At 42.9% G+C, this 18,023-nt stretch overlaps 1 protein-coding gene across 1 annotated transcript in view; it reads left to right on the top strand.

The window, feature by feature from the left end:
- The first annotated feature begins 17,342 nt into the window (after positions 1-17,342).
- LOC136788615 (shematrin-like protein 2) overlaps positions 17,343-18,023 on the top strand; it is a 1,694-nt gene continuing 1,013 nt past the window's right edge. Inside the window, 4 exon segments of the mRNA XM_066987172.1 lie at positions 17,343-17,402; positions 17,404-17,448; positions 17,450-17,514; positions 17,887-18,023. The exon segment at positions 17,887-18,023 is cut by the window's right edge and continues 2 nt beyond it. Coding sequence (XP_066843273.1) covers positions 17,343-17,402; positions 17,404-17,448; positions 17,450-17,514; positions 17,887-18,023 — 307 coding nt within the window.

Raw genomic sequence — 18,023 nt, 5'->3', positions numbered from 1 at the left:
AAAAAGAAATTAAAAAAAAAAAAACCAACAAAAAAAATTGCGACATCTTCCCTCGGCGCGCGGTCGAGGCCGAACGCCTCGCTGGCGGCGCGTTGAGCAATCGGGCGGGTTCGGCCCCAAAAAACCGCCCGCGGGAGGCGGCTTTGTGGCAGGAAAAGCTCTTCCCCGTTGGGGAAACGAGGTGAAAAACCGGCTTTTTGGGGTCGGTTCGGGGCACGGGCGGCGGTTTCGGGGCGCCGAGGTTCTGCGGGGCGACGCGTCCCGAAGAAGGGTCTCCAGTCAACGCGTTGCGTCGTCGCGTTGACCCCGGAGTGGGTTCGTCTCGTTTTTCTGGGGCTTTTTAGAGGGTTTTGGTGACTTTCGTAGGCCAGAAAAACGAAACGTGGCCCGCGGCGGCGGCGAGGAGCTGAAATATCCCTGAATCGGCGATTTTGCCCGTGCGTTTGGGGGAAATTGAGGCAGTTTTGCTTCCCGATTTGCAAGGAAACCTCAGCGGCGACCCCGAAGTTCCCCTTCGCTGGCCCTCCCTTGGCTTCCTCGTTTTCGGCCGAGCCCTGACTCATCGGGCAAAAAAAAAAAAAGCTCTTTTTTGGGTAATTAATTAATTATTTTAGGCCCAAATTTAACCAATTACCCCAAAGAGCCGAAATCGGAAAATCTGGAGGACCCCCGGGGCCGAGATAGGGGCTGTGATGAATTTTTTAACCTTTTTTTCGCTGGATTTCGCCGATTTGTTTGAATTTTACGGCAGTTTTTGGAAAAGGGAGCGGGGGCGGTTGTGGGATGGGAGGGTGAAAACGTTCCGGATGGTGAATTTCACGCAAAAACGTGGATTTAACGTGTGAATTTAACGCAAAAGGGGATTTAAGAAAAATGTGGATTTAAGAAAAATGTGGATTTAACAAAAAATGTGGATTTAACAAAAAATGTGGATTTAACAAAAAATGTGGATTTAACAAAAACGTGGATTTAACAAAAAACGTGAATTTAACAAAAAACGTGAATTTAACAAAAATGTGGATTTAACAAAAAATGTGGATTTAACAAAAATGTGGATTTAACAAAAATGTGGATTTAACAAAAATGTGGATTTAACAAAAATGTGGATTTATCAAAGATGTGGATTTAACAAAAATGTGGATTTAACAAAAAATGTGGATTTAACAAAGATGTGAATTTAACAAAAAATGTGAATTTAACAAAAATGTGGATTTAACAAAGATGTGGATTTAACAAAGATGTGGATTTAACAAAAAATGTGGATTTAACAAAAATGTGAATTTAACAAAAAATGTGGATTTAACAAAAATGTGGATTTAACAAAAATGTGGATTTATCAAAGATGTGGATTTAACAAAAATGTGGATTTAACAAAAAATGTGGATTTAACAAAGATGTGAATTTAACAAAAAATGTGAATTTAACAAAAATGTGGATTTAACAAAGATGTGGATTTAACAAAGATGTGGATTTAACAAAAAATGTGGATTTAACAAAAATGTGAATTTAACAAAAAATGTGAATTTAAAAAAGATGTGAATTTAAAAAATTTAACAAAAACGTGATTTTAACAAAAATGTGAATTTAACAAAAATGTGAATTTAACAAAAATGTGAATTTAGCACAGTGTGATTAACACAATTGGGATTTTAACAAAAAAAACATACATTTAACACAAATGTGTATTTAAAGATGTGAATTTACCAGAAATGTGAATTTATCAGAAACGTGAATTTCTCAGAAACGTGAATTTGTCAGAAACAGTGAATTTCTCGCTGTGAATTTACCAGAAACATGAATTTCTCCTGAACGTGAATTTCTCAGAAACGTGAATTTCTCAGGAAGGTGAATCACACAAAAGTGAATTGAACGCAAACGCGTATTTAACAGAAAAACATGAATATAACATAAAAATGAATTTAGCACATTTGTGAATTTACCAGAAACGTGAATTTTACAGAATTCTGAATTTAACACAAATGCGAATTTAACACAAACGTGAATTTAACAGAAATATGCATTTGACAAATATCTATTTAATATGAATATGAATTTAACACAAATGTAAGTTTAACAGAAATGTGAATTTGTCGGAAACGGGAGTTTATTAGAAACACGAATTTATCACAAATGTGAATTTATCAGAAACATGAATTTAACAGAAACGTGAATTTATCAGAAATGTGAATTTAACAGAAATGTGTAGCAGAAACAGGAATTTAACAGAAACGGGAATTTAACAGAAACACGAATTTAACGCAAATTTCTCTTTTTATCTGCTTTCAGGAACAGGAACTGGCTCCGATGGGACCTGAGGACGCTTACGCCAACGCCAAATTTTCTTTTTTTTTACTGATTTTTTGCGGACGTAAGGTTCGAAGCACGAGGCCCTCTCGTGTTTTCAGAAATTTTGAACGATTTGGGCAAATTTGGCTCAAAAACGTCTTTCCGAAGGGCACCGGGGACTTGTTTTGGAAGCGCTCGTCCCTTGTGAACGTCCCGGTGGGTTTGTGTTGGAAAAGAGGAAAACCACCCCAAAATGTGACCCGAGAGGTCCTGGCCCTACGTCTCCTCCTCCGGGGGGGCTTTGAGGAGGGGTGGGGAGAAGGTGCCGTGGTCATGGTCATGTTCATCTGGTTGTGGTCAACTGGTCATGGTCATGGTCAACTGGTCATGGTCAACTTGGTCATGGTCAACTGGTCATGGTCAACTGGTCATGGTCAACTGGTCATGGTCATGGTCAACTGGTCATGGTCGTGGTCAACTGGTCATGGTCGTGGTCAACTGGTCATGGTCAACTGGTCATGGTCATGGTCAACTGGTCATGGTCAACTGGTCATGGTCATGGTCAACTTGGTCATGGTCAGCTGGTCATGGTCATGGTCAACTTGGTCGTGGTCAACTGGTCGTGGTCATGGTCAACTGGTCGTGGTCAACTGGTCATGGTCAACTTGGTCATGGTCAACTTGGTCGTGGTCAACTGGTCATGGTCATGGTCAACTGGTCATGGTCATGGTCAACTGGTCATGGTCAGCTGGTCATGGTCAGCTGGCCATGGTCAACTGGTCATGGTCATGGTCAACTGGTCATGGTCAACTTGGTCATGGTCATGGTCATGGTCAACTGGTCATGGTCGTGGTCAACTGGTCATGGTCATGGTCAGTTGGTCTTGGTCATGGTCAACTGGTCACGGTCGTGGTCAACTGGTCATGGTCATGGTCAGCTTGGTCATGGTCAACTGGTCATGGTCATGGTCAACTTGTCAGCCCCCAAAAATGAGTAGAAAAAGGGCAAAATTTCCCCTTTGACCCCCAAAAATGAGTAGAAAAAGGGCAATTTTCCCATTCAGCCCCCAAAAATCGGTAGAAAAAGGGCCAAAATTCCCCTTCAGCCCCCGAAAATGAGTAGAAAAAGGGCAAAATTCCCCTTTGACCCCCAAAAATGAGTAGAAAAAGGGCAAAATTCCCCTTTGACCCCCAGAAATGAGTAGAAAAAGGGCAATTTTCCCATTCAGCCCCCAAAAATCGGTAGAAAAAGGGCCAAAATTCCCCTTCAGCCCCCGAAAATGAGTAGAAAAAGGGCAAAATTTCCCTTTGACCCCCAAAAATGAGTAGAAAAAGGGCAAAAATTCCCCTTCAACCCCCAAAAATCAGTAGAAAAAGGGCAAAATTCCCCTTGGACCCCCAAAAATGAGTAGAAAAAGGGCAAATTTCCCCTTCAGCCCCCAAAAATCAGTACAAAAAGGGCAAAATTCCCCTTTGACCCCCCAAAATGAGTAGAAAAAGGGCAGAATTCCACTTTGACCCACAAAAATCAGTAGAAAAAGGGCAAAATTCCCCTTTGACCCCCCAAAAATGAGTAGAAAAAGGGCAAATTCCCCTCCAGCCCCCAAAAATGAGTAGAAAAAGGGCAAAATTCCCCTTTGACCCCCAAAAATGAGTAGAAAAAGGGCAAATTTCCCCTTCAGCCCCCCAAAAATGAGTAGAAAAAGGGCAAATTTCTCCTTCAGCCCCCAAAAATGAGTAGAAAAAGGGCAAATTTCCCCTTCAGCCCCCAAAAATGAGTAGAAAAAGGGCAAATTTCCCCTTCAGCCCCCAAAAAGGGCAAAATTCCACTTTGACCCCCAAAAATCAGTAGAAAAGGGGCAAAATTCCCCTTTGACCCCCCAAAAATGAGTAGAAAAAGGGCAAATTTCTCCTTCAGCCCCCAAAAAAGAGTAGAAGAAGGGCAAAATTCTCCTTCAGCCCCCAAAAATGAGTAGAAAAAGGGCAAATTTCCCCTTCAGCCCCCCAAAAATGAGTAGAAAAAGGGCAAATTTCCCCTTCAGCCCCCAAAAATCAGTAGAAAAAGGGCAAAATTCCCCTTTGACCCCCAAAAATGAGTAGAAAAAGGGCAAAATTCCCCCTTGACCCCCAAAAATGAGTAGAAAAAGGGCATATTTCCCCTTCAGCCCCCCAAAAATGAGTTGAAAAAGGGCAAATTTCTCCTTCAGCCCCCAAAAATGAGTAGAAAAAGGGCAAATTTCTCCTTCAGCCCCCAAAAATGAGTAGAAAAAGGGCAAAATTCCCCTTTGACCCACAAAAATGAGTAGAAAAAGGGCAAAATTCCCCTTTGACCCCCAAAAATGAGTAGAAAAAGGGCAAAATTCCCCTTTGACCCCCAAAAATGAGTAGAAAAAGGGCAAAATTCCCCTTTGACCCCCAAAAATGAGTAGAAAAAGGGCAATTTTCCCATTCAGCCCCCAAAAATCGGTAGAAAAAGGGCCAAAATTCCCCTTCAGCCCCCGAAAATGAGTAGAAAAAGGGCAAAATTTCCCTTTGACCCCCAAAAATGAGTAGAAAAAGGGCAAAAATTCCCCTTCAACCCCCAAAAATCAGTAGAAAAAGGGCAAAATTCCCCTTGGACCCCCAAAAATGAGTAGAAAAAGGGCAAAATTCTCCTTCAGCCCCCAAAAATGAGTAGAAAAAGGGCAAATTTCCCCTTCAGCCCCCCAAAAATGAGTAGAAAAAGGGCAAAATTCCCCTTTGACCCCCAAAAATGAGTAGAAAAAGGGCAAATTTCTCCTTCAGCCCCCAAAAATGAGTAGAAAAAGGGCAAAATTCCCCCTTGACCCCCAAAAATGAGTAGAAAAAGGGCAAATTTCCCCTTCAGCCCCCCAAAAATGAGTAGAAAAAGGGCAAATTTCTCCTTCAGCCCCCCAAAAATGAGTAGAAAAAGGGCAAATTTCTCCTTCAGCCCCCAAAAATGAGTAGAAAAAGGGCAAAATTCCCCTTTGACCCCCAAAAATGAGTAGAAAAAGGGCAAAATTCCCCTTGGACCCCCAAAAATGAGTAGAAAAAGGGCAAATTTCCCCTTCAGCCCCCAAAAATGAGTAGAAAAAGGGCCAAAATTCCCCTTCAGCCCCCAAAAATGAGTAGAAAAAGGGCAAAAATTCCCCTTCAACCCCCAAAAATGAGTAGAAAACGGCAAAATTCCCCTTGGACCCCCAAAAATGAGTAGAAAAAGGGCAAATTTCCCCTTCAGCCCCCAAAAATGAGTAGAAAAAGGGCAAAATTCCCCTTTGACCCCCCAAAATGAGTAGAAAAAGGGCAAAATTCTCCTTCAGCCCCCAAAAATGAGTAGAAAAAGGGCAAATTTCCCCTTCAGACCCCAAAAATGAGTAGAAAAAGGGGAAATTCCCCTTCAGCCCCCAAAAATCAGTAGAAGAAGGGCAAAATTCCCCTTTGACCCCCAAAAATGAGTAGAAAAAGGGCAAAATTCCCCCTTGACCCCCAAAAATGAGTAGAAAAAGGTCAAAATTCCCCCTTGACCCCCAAAAATGAGTAGAAAAAGGGCAAATTTCCCCTTCAGCCCCCCAAAAATGAGTAGAAAAAGGGCAAAATTTCCCCTTCAGCCCCCAAAAATGAGTAGAAAAAGGGCAAAATTCCACTTCAGCCCCCAAAAATGAGTAGAAAAAGGGCAAAATTCCCCTTGGACCCCGAAAAATGAGTAGAAAAAGGGCAAATTTCCCCTTCAGCCCCCAAAAATCAGTAGAAAAAGGGCAAAATTCCCCTTTGACCCCCCAAAATGAGTAGAAAAAGGGCAAAATTCCCCTTTGACCCCCCAAAAATGAGTAGAAAAAGGGCAAATTCCCCTCCAGCCCCCAAAAATGAGTAGAAAAAGGGCAAAATTCCCCTTTGACCCCCAAAAATGAGTAGAAAAAGGGCAAATTTCCCCTTCAGCCCCCCAAAAATGAGTAGAAAAAGGGCAAATTTCTCCTTCAGCCCCCAAAAATGAGTAGAAAAAGGGCAAATTTCCCCTTCAGCCCCCAAAAATGAGTAGAAAAAGGGCAAATTTCCCCTTCAGCCCCCAAAAAGGGCAAAATTCCACTTTGACCCCCAAAAATCAGTAGAAAAGGGGCAAAATTCCCCTTTGACCCCCCAAAAATGAGTAGAAAAAGGGCAAATTTCTCCTTCAGCCCCCAAAAAAGAGTAGAAGAAGGGCAAAATTCTCCTTCAGCCCCCAAAAATGAGTAGAAAAAGGGCAAATTTCCCCTTCAGCCCCCCAAAAATGAGTAGAAAAAGGGCAAATTTCCCCTTCAGCCCCCAAAAATCAGTAGAAAAAGGGCAAAATTCCCCTTTGACCCCCAAAAATGAGTAGAAAAAGGGCAAAATTCCCCTTTGACCCCCAAAAATGAGTAGAAAAAGGGCAAAATTCCCCTTTGACCCCCAAAAATGAGTAGAAAAAGGGCAATTTTCCCATTCAGCCCCCAAAAATCGGTAGAAAAAGGGCCAAAATTCCCCTTCAGCCCCCGAAAATGAGTAGAAAAAGGGCAAAATTTCCCTTTGACCCCCAAAAATGAGTAGAAAAAGGGCAAAAATTCCCCTTCAACCCCCAAAAATCAGTAGAAAAAGGGCAAAATTCCCCTTGGACCCCCAAAAATGAGTAGAAAAAGGGCAAAATTCTCCTTCAGCCCCCAAAAATGAGTAGAAAAAGGGCAAATTTCCCCTTCAGCCCCCCAAAAATGAGTAGAAAAAGGGCAAAATTCCCCTTTGACCCCCAAAAATGAGTAGAAAAAGGGCAAATTTCTCCTTCAGCCCCCAAAAATGAGTAGAAAAAGGGCAAAATTCCCCCTTGACCCCCAAAAATGAGTAGAAAAAGGGCAAATTTCCCCTTCAGCCCCCCAAAAATGAGTAGAAAAAGGGCAAATTTCTCCTTCAGCCCCCCAAAAATGAGTAGAAAAAGGGCAAATTTCTCCTTCAGCCCCCAAAAATGAGTAGAAAAAGGGCAAAATTCCCCTTTGACCCCCAAAAATGAGTAGAAAAAGGGCAAAATTCCCCTTGGACCCCCAAAAATGAGTAGAAAAAGGGCAAATTTCCCCTTCAGCCCCCAAAAATGAGTAGAAAAAGGGCCAAAATTCCCCTTCAGCCCCCAAAAATGAGTAGAAAAAGGGCAAAAATTCCCCTTCAACCCCCAAAAATGAGTAGAAAACGGCAAAATTCCCCTTGGACCCCCAAAAATGAGTAGAAAAAGGGCAAATTTCCACTTCAGCCCCCAAAAATGAGTAGAAAAAGGGCAAAATTCCCCTTTGACCCCCCAAAATGAGTAGAAAAAGGGCAAAATTCTCCTTCAGCCCCCAAAAATGAGTAGAAAAAGGGCAAATTTCCCCTTCAGACCCCAAAAATGAGTAGAAAAAGGGCAAATTCCCCTTCAGCCCCCAAAAATCAGTAGAAGAAGGGCAAAATTCCCCTTTGACCCCCAAAAATGAGTAGAAAAAGGGCAAAATTCCCCCTTGACCCCCAAAAATGAGTAGAAAAAGGTCAAAATTCCCCCTTGACCCCCAAAAATGAGTAGAAAAAGGGCAAATTTCCCCTTCAGCCCCCCAAAAATGAGTAGAAAAAGGGCAAAATTTCCCCTTCAGCCCCCAAAAATGAGTAGAAAAAGGGCAAAATTCCACTTCAGCCCCCAAAAATGAGTAGAAAAAGGGCAAAATTCCCCTTGGACCCCGAAAAATGAGTAGAAAAAGGGCAAATTTCCCCTTCAGCCCCCAAAAATCAGTAGAAAAAGGGCAAAATTCCCCTTTGACCCCCCAAAATGAGTAGAAAAAGGGCAAAATTCCCCTTTGACCCCCCAAAAATGAGTAGAAAAAGGGCAAATTCCCCTCCAGCCCCCAAAAATGAGTAGAAAAAGGGCAAAATTCCCCTTTGACCCCCAAAAATGAGTAGAAAAAGGGCAAATTTCCCCTTCAGCCCCCAAAAAATGAGTAGAAAAAGGGCAAATTTCTCCTTCAGCCCCCAAAAATGAGTAGAAAAAGGGCAAATTTCCCCTTCAGCCCCCAAAAATGAGTAGAAAAAGGGCAAATTTCCCCTTCAGCCCCCAAAAAGGGCAAAATTCCACTTTGACCCCCAAAAATCAGTAGAAAAGGGGCAAAATTCCCCTTTGACCCCCCAAAAATGAGTAGAAAAAGGGCAAATTTCTCCTTCAGCCCCCAAAAAAGAGTAGAAGAAGGGCAAAATTCTCCTTCAGCCCCCAAAAATGAGTAGAAAAAGGGCAAAATTCCACTTCAGCCCCCAAAATGAGTAGAAAAAGGGCAAATTTCCCCTTCAGCCCCCAAAAATCAGTAGAAAAAGGGCAAAATTCCCCTTTGACCCCCAAAAATGAGTAGAAAAAGGGCAATTTTCCCATTCAGCCCCCAAAAATCGGTAGAAAAAGGGCCAAAATTCCCCTTCAGCCCCCGAAAATGAGTAGAAAAAGGGCAAAATTTCCCTTTGACCCCCAAAAATGAGTAGAAAAAGGGCAAAATTCTCCTTCAGCCCCCAAAAATGAGTAGAAAAAGGGCAAATTTCCCCTTCAGCCCCCCAAAAATGAGTAGAAAAAGGGCAAAATTCCCCTTTGACCCCCAAAAATGAGTAGAAAAAGGGCAAATTTCTCCTTCAGCCCCCAAAAATGAGTAGAAAAAGGGCAAAATTCCCCCTTGACCCCCAAAAATGAGTAGAAAAAGGGCAAATTTCCCCTTCAGCCCCCCAAAAATGAGTAGAAAAAGGGCAAATTTCTCCTTCAGCCCCCCAAAAATGAGTAGAAAAAGGGCAAATTTCTCCTTCAGCCCCCAAAAATGAGTAGAAAAAGGGCAAAATTCCCCTTTGACCCCCAAAAATGAGTAGAAAAAGGGCAAAATTCCCCTTGGACCCCCAAAAATGAGTAGAAAAAGGGCAAATTTCCCCTTCAGCCCCCAAAAATGAGTAGAAAAAGGGCAAAATTCCCCTTTGATCCCCAAAAATGAGTAGAAAAAGGGCAAAATTCTCCTTCAGCCCCCCAAAAATGAGTAGAAAAAGGGCAAATTTCTCCTTCAGCCCCCAAAAATGAGTAGAAAAAGGGCAAAATTCCCCTTTGACCCCCAAAAATGAGTAGAAAAAGGGCAAAATTCCCCTTGGACCCCCAAAAATGAGTAGAAAAAGGGCAAATTTCCCCTTCAGCCCCCAAAAATGAGTAGAAAAAGGGCCAAAATTCCCCTTCAGCCCCCAAAAATGAGTAGAAAAAGGGCAAAAATTCCCCTTCAACCCCCAAAAATGAGTAGAAAACGGCAAAATTCCCCTTGGACCCCCAAAAATGAGTAGAAAAAGGGCAAATTTCCCCTTCAGCCCCCAAAAATGAGTAGAAAAAGGGCAAAATTCCCCTTTGACCCCCCAAAATGAGTAGAAAAAGGGCAAAATTCTCCTTCAGCCCCCAAAAATGAGTAGAAAAAGGGCAAATTTCCCCTTCAGCCCCCCAAAAATGAGTAGAAAAAGGGGAAATTCCCCTTCAGCCCCCAAAAATCAGTAGAAGAAGGGCAAAATTCCCCTTTGACCCCCAAAAATGAGTAGAAAAAGGGCAAAATTCCCCCTTGACCCCCAAAAATGAGTAGAAAAAGGTCAAAATTCCCCCTTGACCCCCAAAAATGAGTAGAAAAAGGGCAAATTTCCCCTTCAGCCCCCCAAAAATGAGTAGAAAAAGGGCAAAATTTCCCCTTCAGCCCCCAAAAATGAGTAGAAAAAGGGCAAAATTCCACTTCAGCCCCCAAAAATGAGTAGAAAAAGGGCAAAATTCCCCTTGGACCCCGAAAAATGAGTAGAAAAAGGGCAAATTTCCCCTTCAGCCCCCAAAAATCAGTAGAAAAAGGGCAAAATTCCCCTTTGACCCCCCAAAATGAGTAGAAAAAGGGCAAAATTCCCCTTTGACCCCCAAAAATGAGTAGAAAAAGGGCAAATTCCCCTCCAGCCCCCAAAAATGAGTAGAAAAAGGGCAAAATTCCCCTTTGACCCCCAAAAATGAGTAGAAAAAGGGCAAATTTCCCCTTCAGCCCCCCAAAAATGAGTAGAAAAAGGGCAAATTTCTCCTTCAGCCCCCAAAAATGAGTAGAAAAAGGGCAAATTTCCCCTTCAGCCCCCAAAAATCAGTAGAAAAAGGGCAAATTTCCCCTTCAGCCCCCAAAAAGGGCAAAATTCCACTTTGACCCCCAAAAATCAGTAGAAAAGGGGCAAAATTCCCCTTTGACCCCCCAAAAATGAGTAGAAAAAGGGCAAATTTCTCCTTCAGCCCCCAAAAAAGAGTAGAAGAAGGGCAAAATTCTCCTTCAGCCCCCAAAAATGAGTAGAAAAAGGGCAAATTTCCCCTTCAGCCCCCAAAATGAGTAGAAAAAGGGCAAATTTCCCCTTCAGCCCCCAAAAATCAGTAGAAAAAGGGCAAAATTCCCCTTTGACCCCCAAAAATGAGTAGAAAAAGGGCAATTTTCCCATTCAGCCCCCAAAAATCGGTAGAAAAAGGGCCAAAATTCCCCTTCAGCCCCCGAAAATGAGTAGAAAAAGGGCAAAATTTCCCTTTGACCCCCAAAAATGAGTAGAAAAAGGGCAAAATTTCCCTTTGACCCCCCAAAATGAGTAGAAAAAGGGAAAAATTCTCCTTCAGCCCCCAAAAATGAGTAGAAAAAGGGCAAATTTCCCCTTCAGCCCCCCAAAAATGAGTAGAAAAAGGGCAAAATTTCCCCTTCAGCCCCCAAAAATGAGTAGAAAAAGGGCAAAATTCCCCTTTGACCCCCCAAAATGAGTAGAAAAAGGGCAGAATTCCCCTTTGACCCCCCAAAAATGAGTAGAAAAAGGGCAAAATTCTCATTCAGCCCCCAAAAATGAGTAGAAAAAGGGCAAATTTCCCCTTCAGCCCCCCAAAAATGAGTAGAAAAAGGGCAAATTTCCCCTTCAGCCCCCAAAAATGAGTAGAAAAAGGGCAAAATTCCCCCTTGACCCCCAAAAATGAGTAGAAAAAGGGCAAAATTCCCCCTTGACCCCCAAAAATGAGTAGAAAAAGGGCAAATTTCCCCTTCAGCCCCCCAAAAATGAGTAGAAAAAGGGCAAAATTTCCCCTTCAGCCCCCAAAAATGAGTAGAAAAAGGGCAAAATTCCCCTTTGACCCCCAAAAATGAGTAGAAAAAGGGCAAATTTCCCCTTCAGCCCCCCAAAAATGAGTAGAAAAAGGGCAAATTTCTCCTTCAGCCCCCCAAAAATGAGTAGAAAAAGGGCAAATTTCTCCTTCAGCCCCCAAAAATGAGTAGAAAAAGGGCAAATTTCCCATTCAGCCCCCAAAAATCGGTAGAAAAAGGGCCAAAATTCCCCTTCAGCCCCCGAAAATGAGTAGAAAAAGGGCAAAATTCCTCTTTGACCCCCAAAAATGAGTAGAAAAAGGGCAAAATTCCCCTTTGACCCCCAAAAATGAGTAGAAAAAGGGCAATTTTCCCATTCAGCCCCCAAAAATCGGTAGAAAAAGGGCCAAAATTCCCCTTCAGCCCCCAAAAATGAGTAGAAAAAGGGCAAAATTCCCCTTGGACCCCCAAAAATGAGTAGAAAAAGGGCAAATTTCCCCTTCAGCCCCCAAAAATCAGTAGAAAAAGGGCAAAATTCCCCTTTGACCCCCCAAAATGAGTAGAAAAAGGGCAAAATTCTCCTTCAGCCCCCCAAAAATGAGTAGAAAAAGGGCAAATTCCCCTTCAGCCCCCAAAAATGAGTAGAAAAAGGGCAAAATTCCCCTTTGACCCCCAAAAATCAGTAGAAAAAGGGCAAAATTCCCCTTTGACCCCCCAAAATGAGTAGAAAAAGGGCAGAATTCCACTTTGACCCACAAAAATCAGTAGAAAAAGGGCAAAATTCCCCTTTGACCCCCAAAAATGAGTAGAAAAAGGGCAAAATTCCCCTTTGACCCCCAAAAATGAGTAGAAAAAGGGCAATTTTCCCATTCAGCCCCCAAAAATCGGTAGAAAAAGGGCCAAAATTCCCCTTCAGCCCCCGAAAATGAGTAGAAAAAGGGCAAATTTCCCCTTCAGCCCCCCAAAAATGAGTAGAAAAAGGGCAAATTTCCCCTTCAGCCCCCCAAAAATGAGTAGAAAAAGGGCAAATTTCTCCTTCAGCCCCCAAAAATGAGTAGAAAAAGGGCAAATTTCCCCTTCAGCCCCCCAAAAATGAGTAGAAAAAGGGCAAATTTCTCCTTCAGCCCCCAAAAATGAGTAGAAAAAGGGCAAAATTCCCCCTTGACCCCCAAAAATGAGTAGAAAAAGGGCAAATTTCCCCTTCAGCCCCCCAAAAATGAGTAGAAAAAGGGCAAATTTCTCCTTCAGCCCCCCAAAAATGAGTAGAAAAAGGGCAAATTTCTCCTTCAGCCCCCAAAAATGAGTAGAAAAAGGGCAAAATTCCCCTTTGACCCCCAAAAATGAGTAGAAAAAGGGCAAAATTCCCCTTGAACCCCCAAAAATCAGTAGAAAAAGGGCAAATTTCCCCTTCAGCCCCCAAAAATCAGTACAAAAAGGGCAAAATTCCCCTTTGACCCCCCAAAATGAGTAGAAAAAGGGCAAAATTCTCCTTCAGCCCCCAAAAATGAGTAGAAAAAGGGCAAAATTCCCCCTTGACCCCCAAAAATGAGTAGAAAAAGGGCAAATTTCCCCTTCAGCCCCCCAAAAATGAGTAGAAAAAGGGCAAATTTCCCCTTCAGCCCCCAAAAATGAGTAGAAAAAGGGCAAATTTCTCCTTCAGCCCCCAAAAATGAGTAGAAAAAGGGCAAAATTCCACTTTGACCCCCCAAAAATGAGTAGAAAAAGGGCAAAATTCTCATTCAGCCCCCAAAAATCAGTAGAAAAAGGGCAAAATTCCCCTTTGACCCCCAAAAATGAGTAGAAAAAGGGCAAAATTCCCCTTGGACCCCCAAAAATGAGTAGAAAAAGGGCAAATTTCCCCTTCAGCCCCCAAAAATGAGTAGAAAAAGGGCCAAAATTCCCCTTCAGCCCCCAAAAATGAGTAGAAAAAGGGCAAAAATTCCCCTTCAACCCCCAAAAATGAGTAGAAAACGGCAAAATTCCCCTTGGACCCCCAAAAATGAGTAGAAAAAGGGCAAATTTCCCCTTCAGCCCCCAAAAATGAGTAGAAAAAGGGCAAAATTCCCCTTTGACCCCCCAAAAATCAGTAGAAAAGGGGCAAAATTCCCCTTTGACCCCCCAAAAATGAGTAGAAAAAGGGCAAATTTCCCCTTCAGCCCCCCAAAAATGAGTAGAAAAAGGGCAAATTCCCCTTCAGCCCCCAAAAATCAGTAGAAGAAGGGCAAAATTCCCCTTTGACCCCCCAAAAATGAGTAGAAAAAGGGCAAAATTCCCCCTTGACCCCCAAAAATGAGTAGAAAAAGGGCAATTTTCCCATTCAGCCCCCAAAAATCGGTAGAAAAAGGGCCAAAATTCCCCTTCAGCCCCCAAAAATGAGTAGAAAAAGGGCAAAATTCCCCTTGGACCCCCAAAAATGAGTAGAAAAAGGGCAAATTTCCCCTTCAGCCCCCAAAAATCAGTAGAAAAAGGGCAAAATTCCCCTTTGACCCCCCAAAATGAGTAGAAAAAGGGCAAAATTCTCCTTCAGCCCCCCAAAAATGAGTAGAAAAAGGGCAAATTCCCCTTCAGCCCCCAAAAATGAGTAGAAAAAGGGCAAAATTCCCCTTTGACCCCCAAAAATCAGTAGAAAAAGGGCAAAATTCCCCTTTGACCCCCCAAAATGAGTAGAAAAAGGGCAGAATTCCACTTTGACCCACAAAAATCAGTAGAAAAAGGGCAAAATTCCCCTTTGACCCCCAAAAATGAGTAGAAAAAGGGCAAAATTCCCCTTTGACCCCCAAAAATGAGTAGAAAAAGGGCAATTTTCCCATTCAGCCCCCAAAAATCGGTAGAAAAAGGGCCAAAATTCCCCTTCAGCCCCCGAAAATGAGTAGAAAAAGGGCAAATTTCCCCTTCAGCCCCCCAAAAATGAGTAGAAAAAGGGCAAATTTCCCCTTCAGCCCCCCAAAAATGAGTAGAAAAAGGGCAAATTTCTCCTTCAGCCCCCAAAAATGAGTAGAAAAAGGGCAAATTTCCCCTTCAGCCCCCCAAAAATGAGTAGAAAAAGGGCAAATTTCTCCTTCAGCCCCCAAAAATGAGTAGAAAAAGGGCAAAATTCCCCCTTGACCCCCAAAAATGAGTAGAAAAAGGGCAAATTTCCCCTTCAGCCCCCCAAAAATGAGTAGAAAAAGGGCAAATTTCTCCTTCAGCCCCCCAAAAATGAGTAGAAAAAGGGCAAATTTCTCCTTCAGCCCCCAAAAATGAGTAGAAAAAGGGCAAAATTCCCCTTTGACCCCCAAAAATGAGTAGAAAAAGGGCAAAATTCCCCTTGAACCCCCAAAAATCAGTAGAAAAAGGGCAAATTTCCCCTTCAGCCCCCAAAAATCAGTACAAAAAGGGCAAAATTCCCCTTTGACCCCCCAAAATGAGTAGAAAAAGGGCAAAATTCTCCTTCAGCCCCCAAAAATGAGTAGAAAAAGGGCAAAATTCCCCCTTGACCCCCAAAAATGAGTAGAAAAAGGGCAAATTTCCCCTTCAGCCCCCCAAAAATGAGTAGAAAAAGGGCAAATTTCCCCTTCAGCCCCCAAAAATGAGTAGAAAAAGGGCAAATTTCTCCTTCAGCCCCCAAAAATGAGTAGAAAAAGGGCAAAATTCCACTTTGACCCCCCAAAAATGAGTAGAAAAAGGGCAAAATTCTCATTCAGCCCCCAAAAATCAGTAGAAAAAGGGCAAAATTCCCCTTTGACCCCCAAAAATGAGTAGAAAAAGGGCAAAATTCCCCTTGGACCCCCAAAAATGAGTAGAAAAAGGGCAAATTTCCCCTTCAGCCCCCAAAAATGAGTAGAAAAAGGGCCAAAATTCCCCTTCAGCCCCCAAAAATGAGTAGAAAAAGGGCAAAAATTCCCCTTCAACCCCCAAAAATGAGTAGAAAACGGCAAAATTCCCCTTGGACCCCCAAAAATGAGTAGAAAAAGGGCAAATTTCCCCTTCAGCCCCCAAAAATGAGTAGAAAAAGGGCAAAATTCCCCTTTGACCCCCCAAAAATCAGTAGAAAAGGGGCAAAATTCCCCTTTGACCCCCCAAAAATGAGTAGAAAAAGGGCAAATTTCCCCTTCAGCCCCCCAAAAATGAGTAGAAAAAGGGCAAATTCCCCTTCAGCCCCCAAAAATCAGTAGAAGAAGGGCAAAATTCCCCTTTGACCCCCCAAAAATGAGTAGAAAAAGGGCAAAATTCCCCCTTGACCCCCAAAAATGAGTAGAAAAAGGTCAAAATTCCCCCTTGACCCCCAAAAATGAGTAGAAAAAGGGCAAATTTCCCCTTCAGCCCCCAAAAATGAGTAGAAAAAGGGCAAAATTCCACTTCAGCCCCCAAAAATGAGTAGAAAAAGGGCAAAATTCCCCTTGGACCCCGAAAAATGAGTAGAAAAAGGGCAAATTTCCCCTTCAGCCCCCAAAAATCAGTAGAAAAAGGGCAAAATTCCCCTTTGACCCCCCAAAATGAGTAGAAAAAGGGCAAAATTCTCCTTCAGCCCCCAAAAATGAGTAGAAAAAGGGCAAAATTCCCCCTTGTCCCCCAAAAATGAGTAGAAAAAGGGCAAATTTCCCCTTCAGCCCCCCAAAAATGAGTAGAAAAAGGGCAAATTTCCCCTTCAGCCCCCAAAAATGAGTAGAAAAAGGGCAAATTTCTCCTTCAGCCCCCAAAAATGAGTAGAAAAAGGGCAAAATTCCACTTTGACCCCCCAAAAATGAGTAGAAAAAGGGCAAAATTCTCATTCAGCCCCCAAAAATCAGTAGAAAAAGGGCAAAATTCCCCTTTGACCCCCCAAAATCAGTAGAAAAGGGGCAAAATTCCTAAATTTCAGTACACTAACGCCTTTTTTTTAAAAAATTCTGTAGGTTTTGGGATCTTGGCGGTGCTGGCTGTAAGCACAACGGCTGGTGGACGAAGAAACGAAGCCTTTTTTGGGGAAATACTTGTCGTTTTGAAATATTTTGAGATATTTATCGCTTTGAGATGTTTGTCAATTTGAAATATTTGCTATTTTTAAATATTTGTCATTTTGGGATATTTTATCATTCTCAGATATTTGCTATTTTTAAATATTTGTCATTTTGGGATATTTTATCATTCTCAGATATTTGCTATTTTTAAATATTTGTCATTTTGGGATATTTTATCATTCTCAGATATTTGTTATTTTTAAATATTTGTAATTTTGGGGTATTTTATCACTTTGAGATGTTTGTTATTTTCAAATATTTCTCATTTGGGGATATTTGATCATTTTCAGATATTTGTTTTTTTCAAATATTTGTAATTTTGGGATATTTTCTAATTTTCAGATATTTGTTATTTTCAACTATTTCTCATTTGGGGATATTTTATCATTTTCAGATATTTGTTATTTTTAAATATTTCTCATTTTGGGATATTTCATCATTTTCAGATATTTGTTATTTTTAAATATTTGATATTTAGGGATATTTTCTCATTTTCAGATATTTGTTATTTTCAAATATTTCTCATTTTGGGGGTATTTAATCATTCTGCGATATTTGCTATTTTTAGACATCTCTCATTTTGGGGTATTTTGCCATTTCCCAATAAAACCCAACAAAACCCCACAAGTCTCTGTTTTGTCTTTTTACCAAAATTGCGGGATCCGATCTCATCTCCTTCCCCCCCTTTTTAAGCTAAAAAAAGGTACTTTTGGGTCAGACGACAACAAATGAGACAATTCTTCCCCGAAGACCCCATCCGAGGAAAATTTTGGGGATTTTTCCCACTTTATTATGGGGTCGGGGGGGAAACCGGAGAAAATACCCCAAACAGCCCCAAAAACAATGACAATAATTTAATTTCCTAATTAATAAATAACAGGCGCAGTAAATAGCGGGGGTTGGGTTTGGGTTGAGATGACCCAAAATTGGGTGGGGTGGGGGGGGACGGATCTCGGGGGTCTGTGGGGTCGCTGTGGGGTCCCTATGGGGTCCCTATGGGGTCCCTATGGGGTCCCTATGGGGTCCCTGCGGGGCTCTATGGGGTCCGTATGGGATCGCTATGGGGTCCCTATGGGGCTCTATGGGGTCCTTATGGGATCACTATGGGGTCGCTATGGGGCTCTATGGGGTAGCTGTGGGGCTGTATGGGCTCTCTATGGGGTCCCTGTGGGGCTGTATGGGGTCCCTATGGGGTCCCTATGGGGTCCCTATGGGGCTCTATGGGGTCCGTATGGGATCGCTATGGGGTCCCTGGGGGGTCCCTATGGGGCTCTATGGGGTCCCTATGGGATCACTATGGGGTCGCTATGGGGCTCTATGGGGTAGCTGTGGGGCTGTATGGGCTCTCTATGGGGTCCCTGTGGGGCTGTATGGGGTCCCTATGGGGTCCCTATGGGGCTCTATGGGGTCCCTATGGGGTCCCTGGGGGTCCCTATGGGGCTCTATGGGGTCCGTATGGGATCGCTGGGGGGTCCCTATGGGGCTCTATGGGGGCCCTATGGGATCACTATGGGGTCGCTATGGGGCTCTATGGGGTAGCTGTGGGGCTGTATGGGGTCTCTATGGGGTCCCTGTGGGGCTCTATGGGGTCGCTATGGGGTCCCTATCGGGTCCCTATGAGGTCCCTATGGGGCTCTATGGGGTCGCTCTATGGGGTCCCTATGGGGTCCTTGTTG

Source organism: Anser cygnoides, chromosome W (genome assembly GCF_040182565.1).
Source record: "Anser cygnoides isolate HZ-2024a breed goose chromosome W, Taihu_goose_T2T_genome, whole genome shotgun sequence".
Classification (NCBI taxonomy): domain Eukaryota; kingdom Metazoa; phylum Chordata; class Aves; order Anseriformes; family Anatidae; genus Anser; species Anser cygnoides.
The sequence above is the reverse complement of the archived record's forward strand: the minus strand, read 5'-3'. Positions and strand labels throughout refer to the sequence as shown.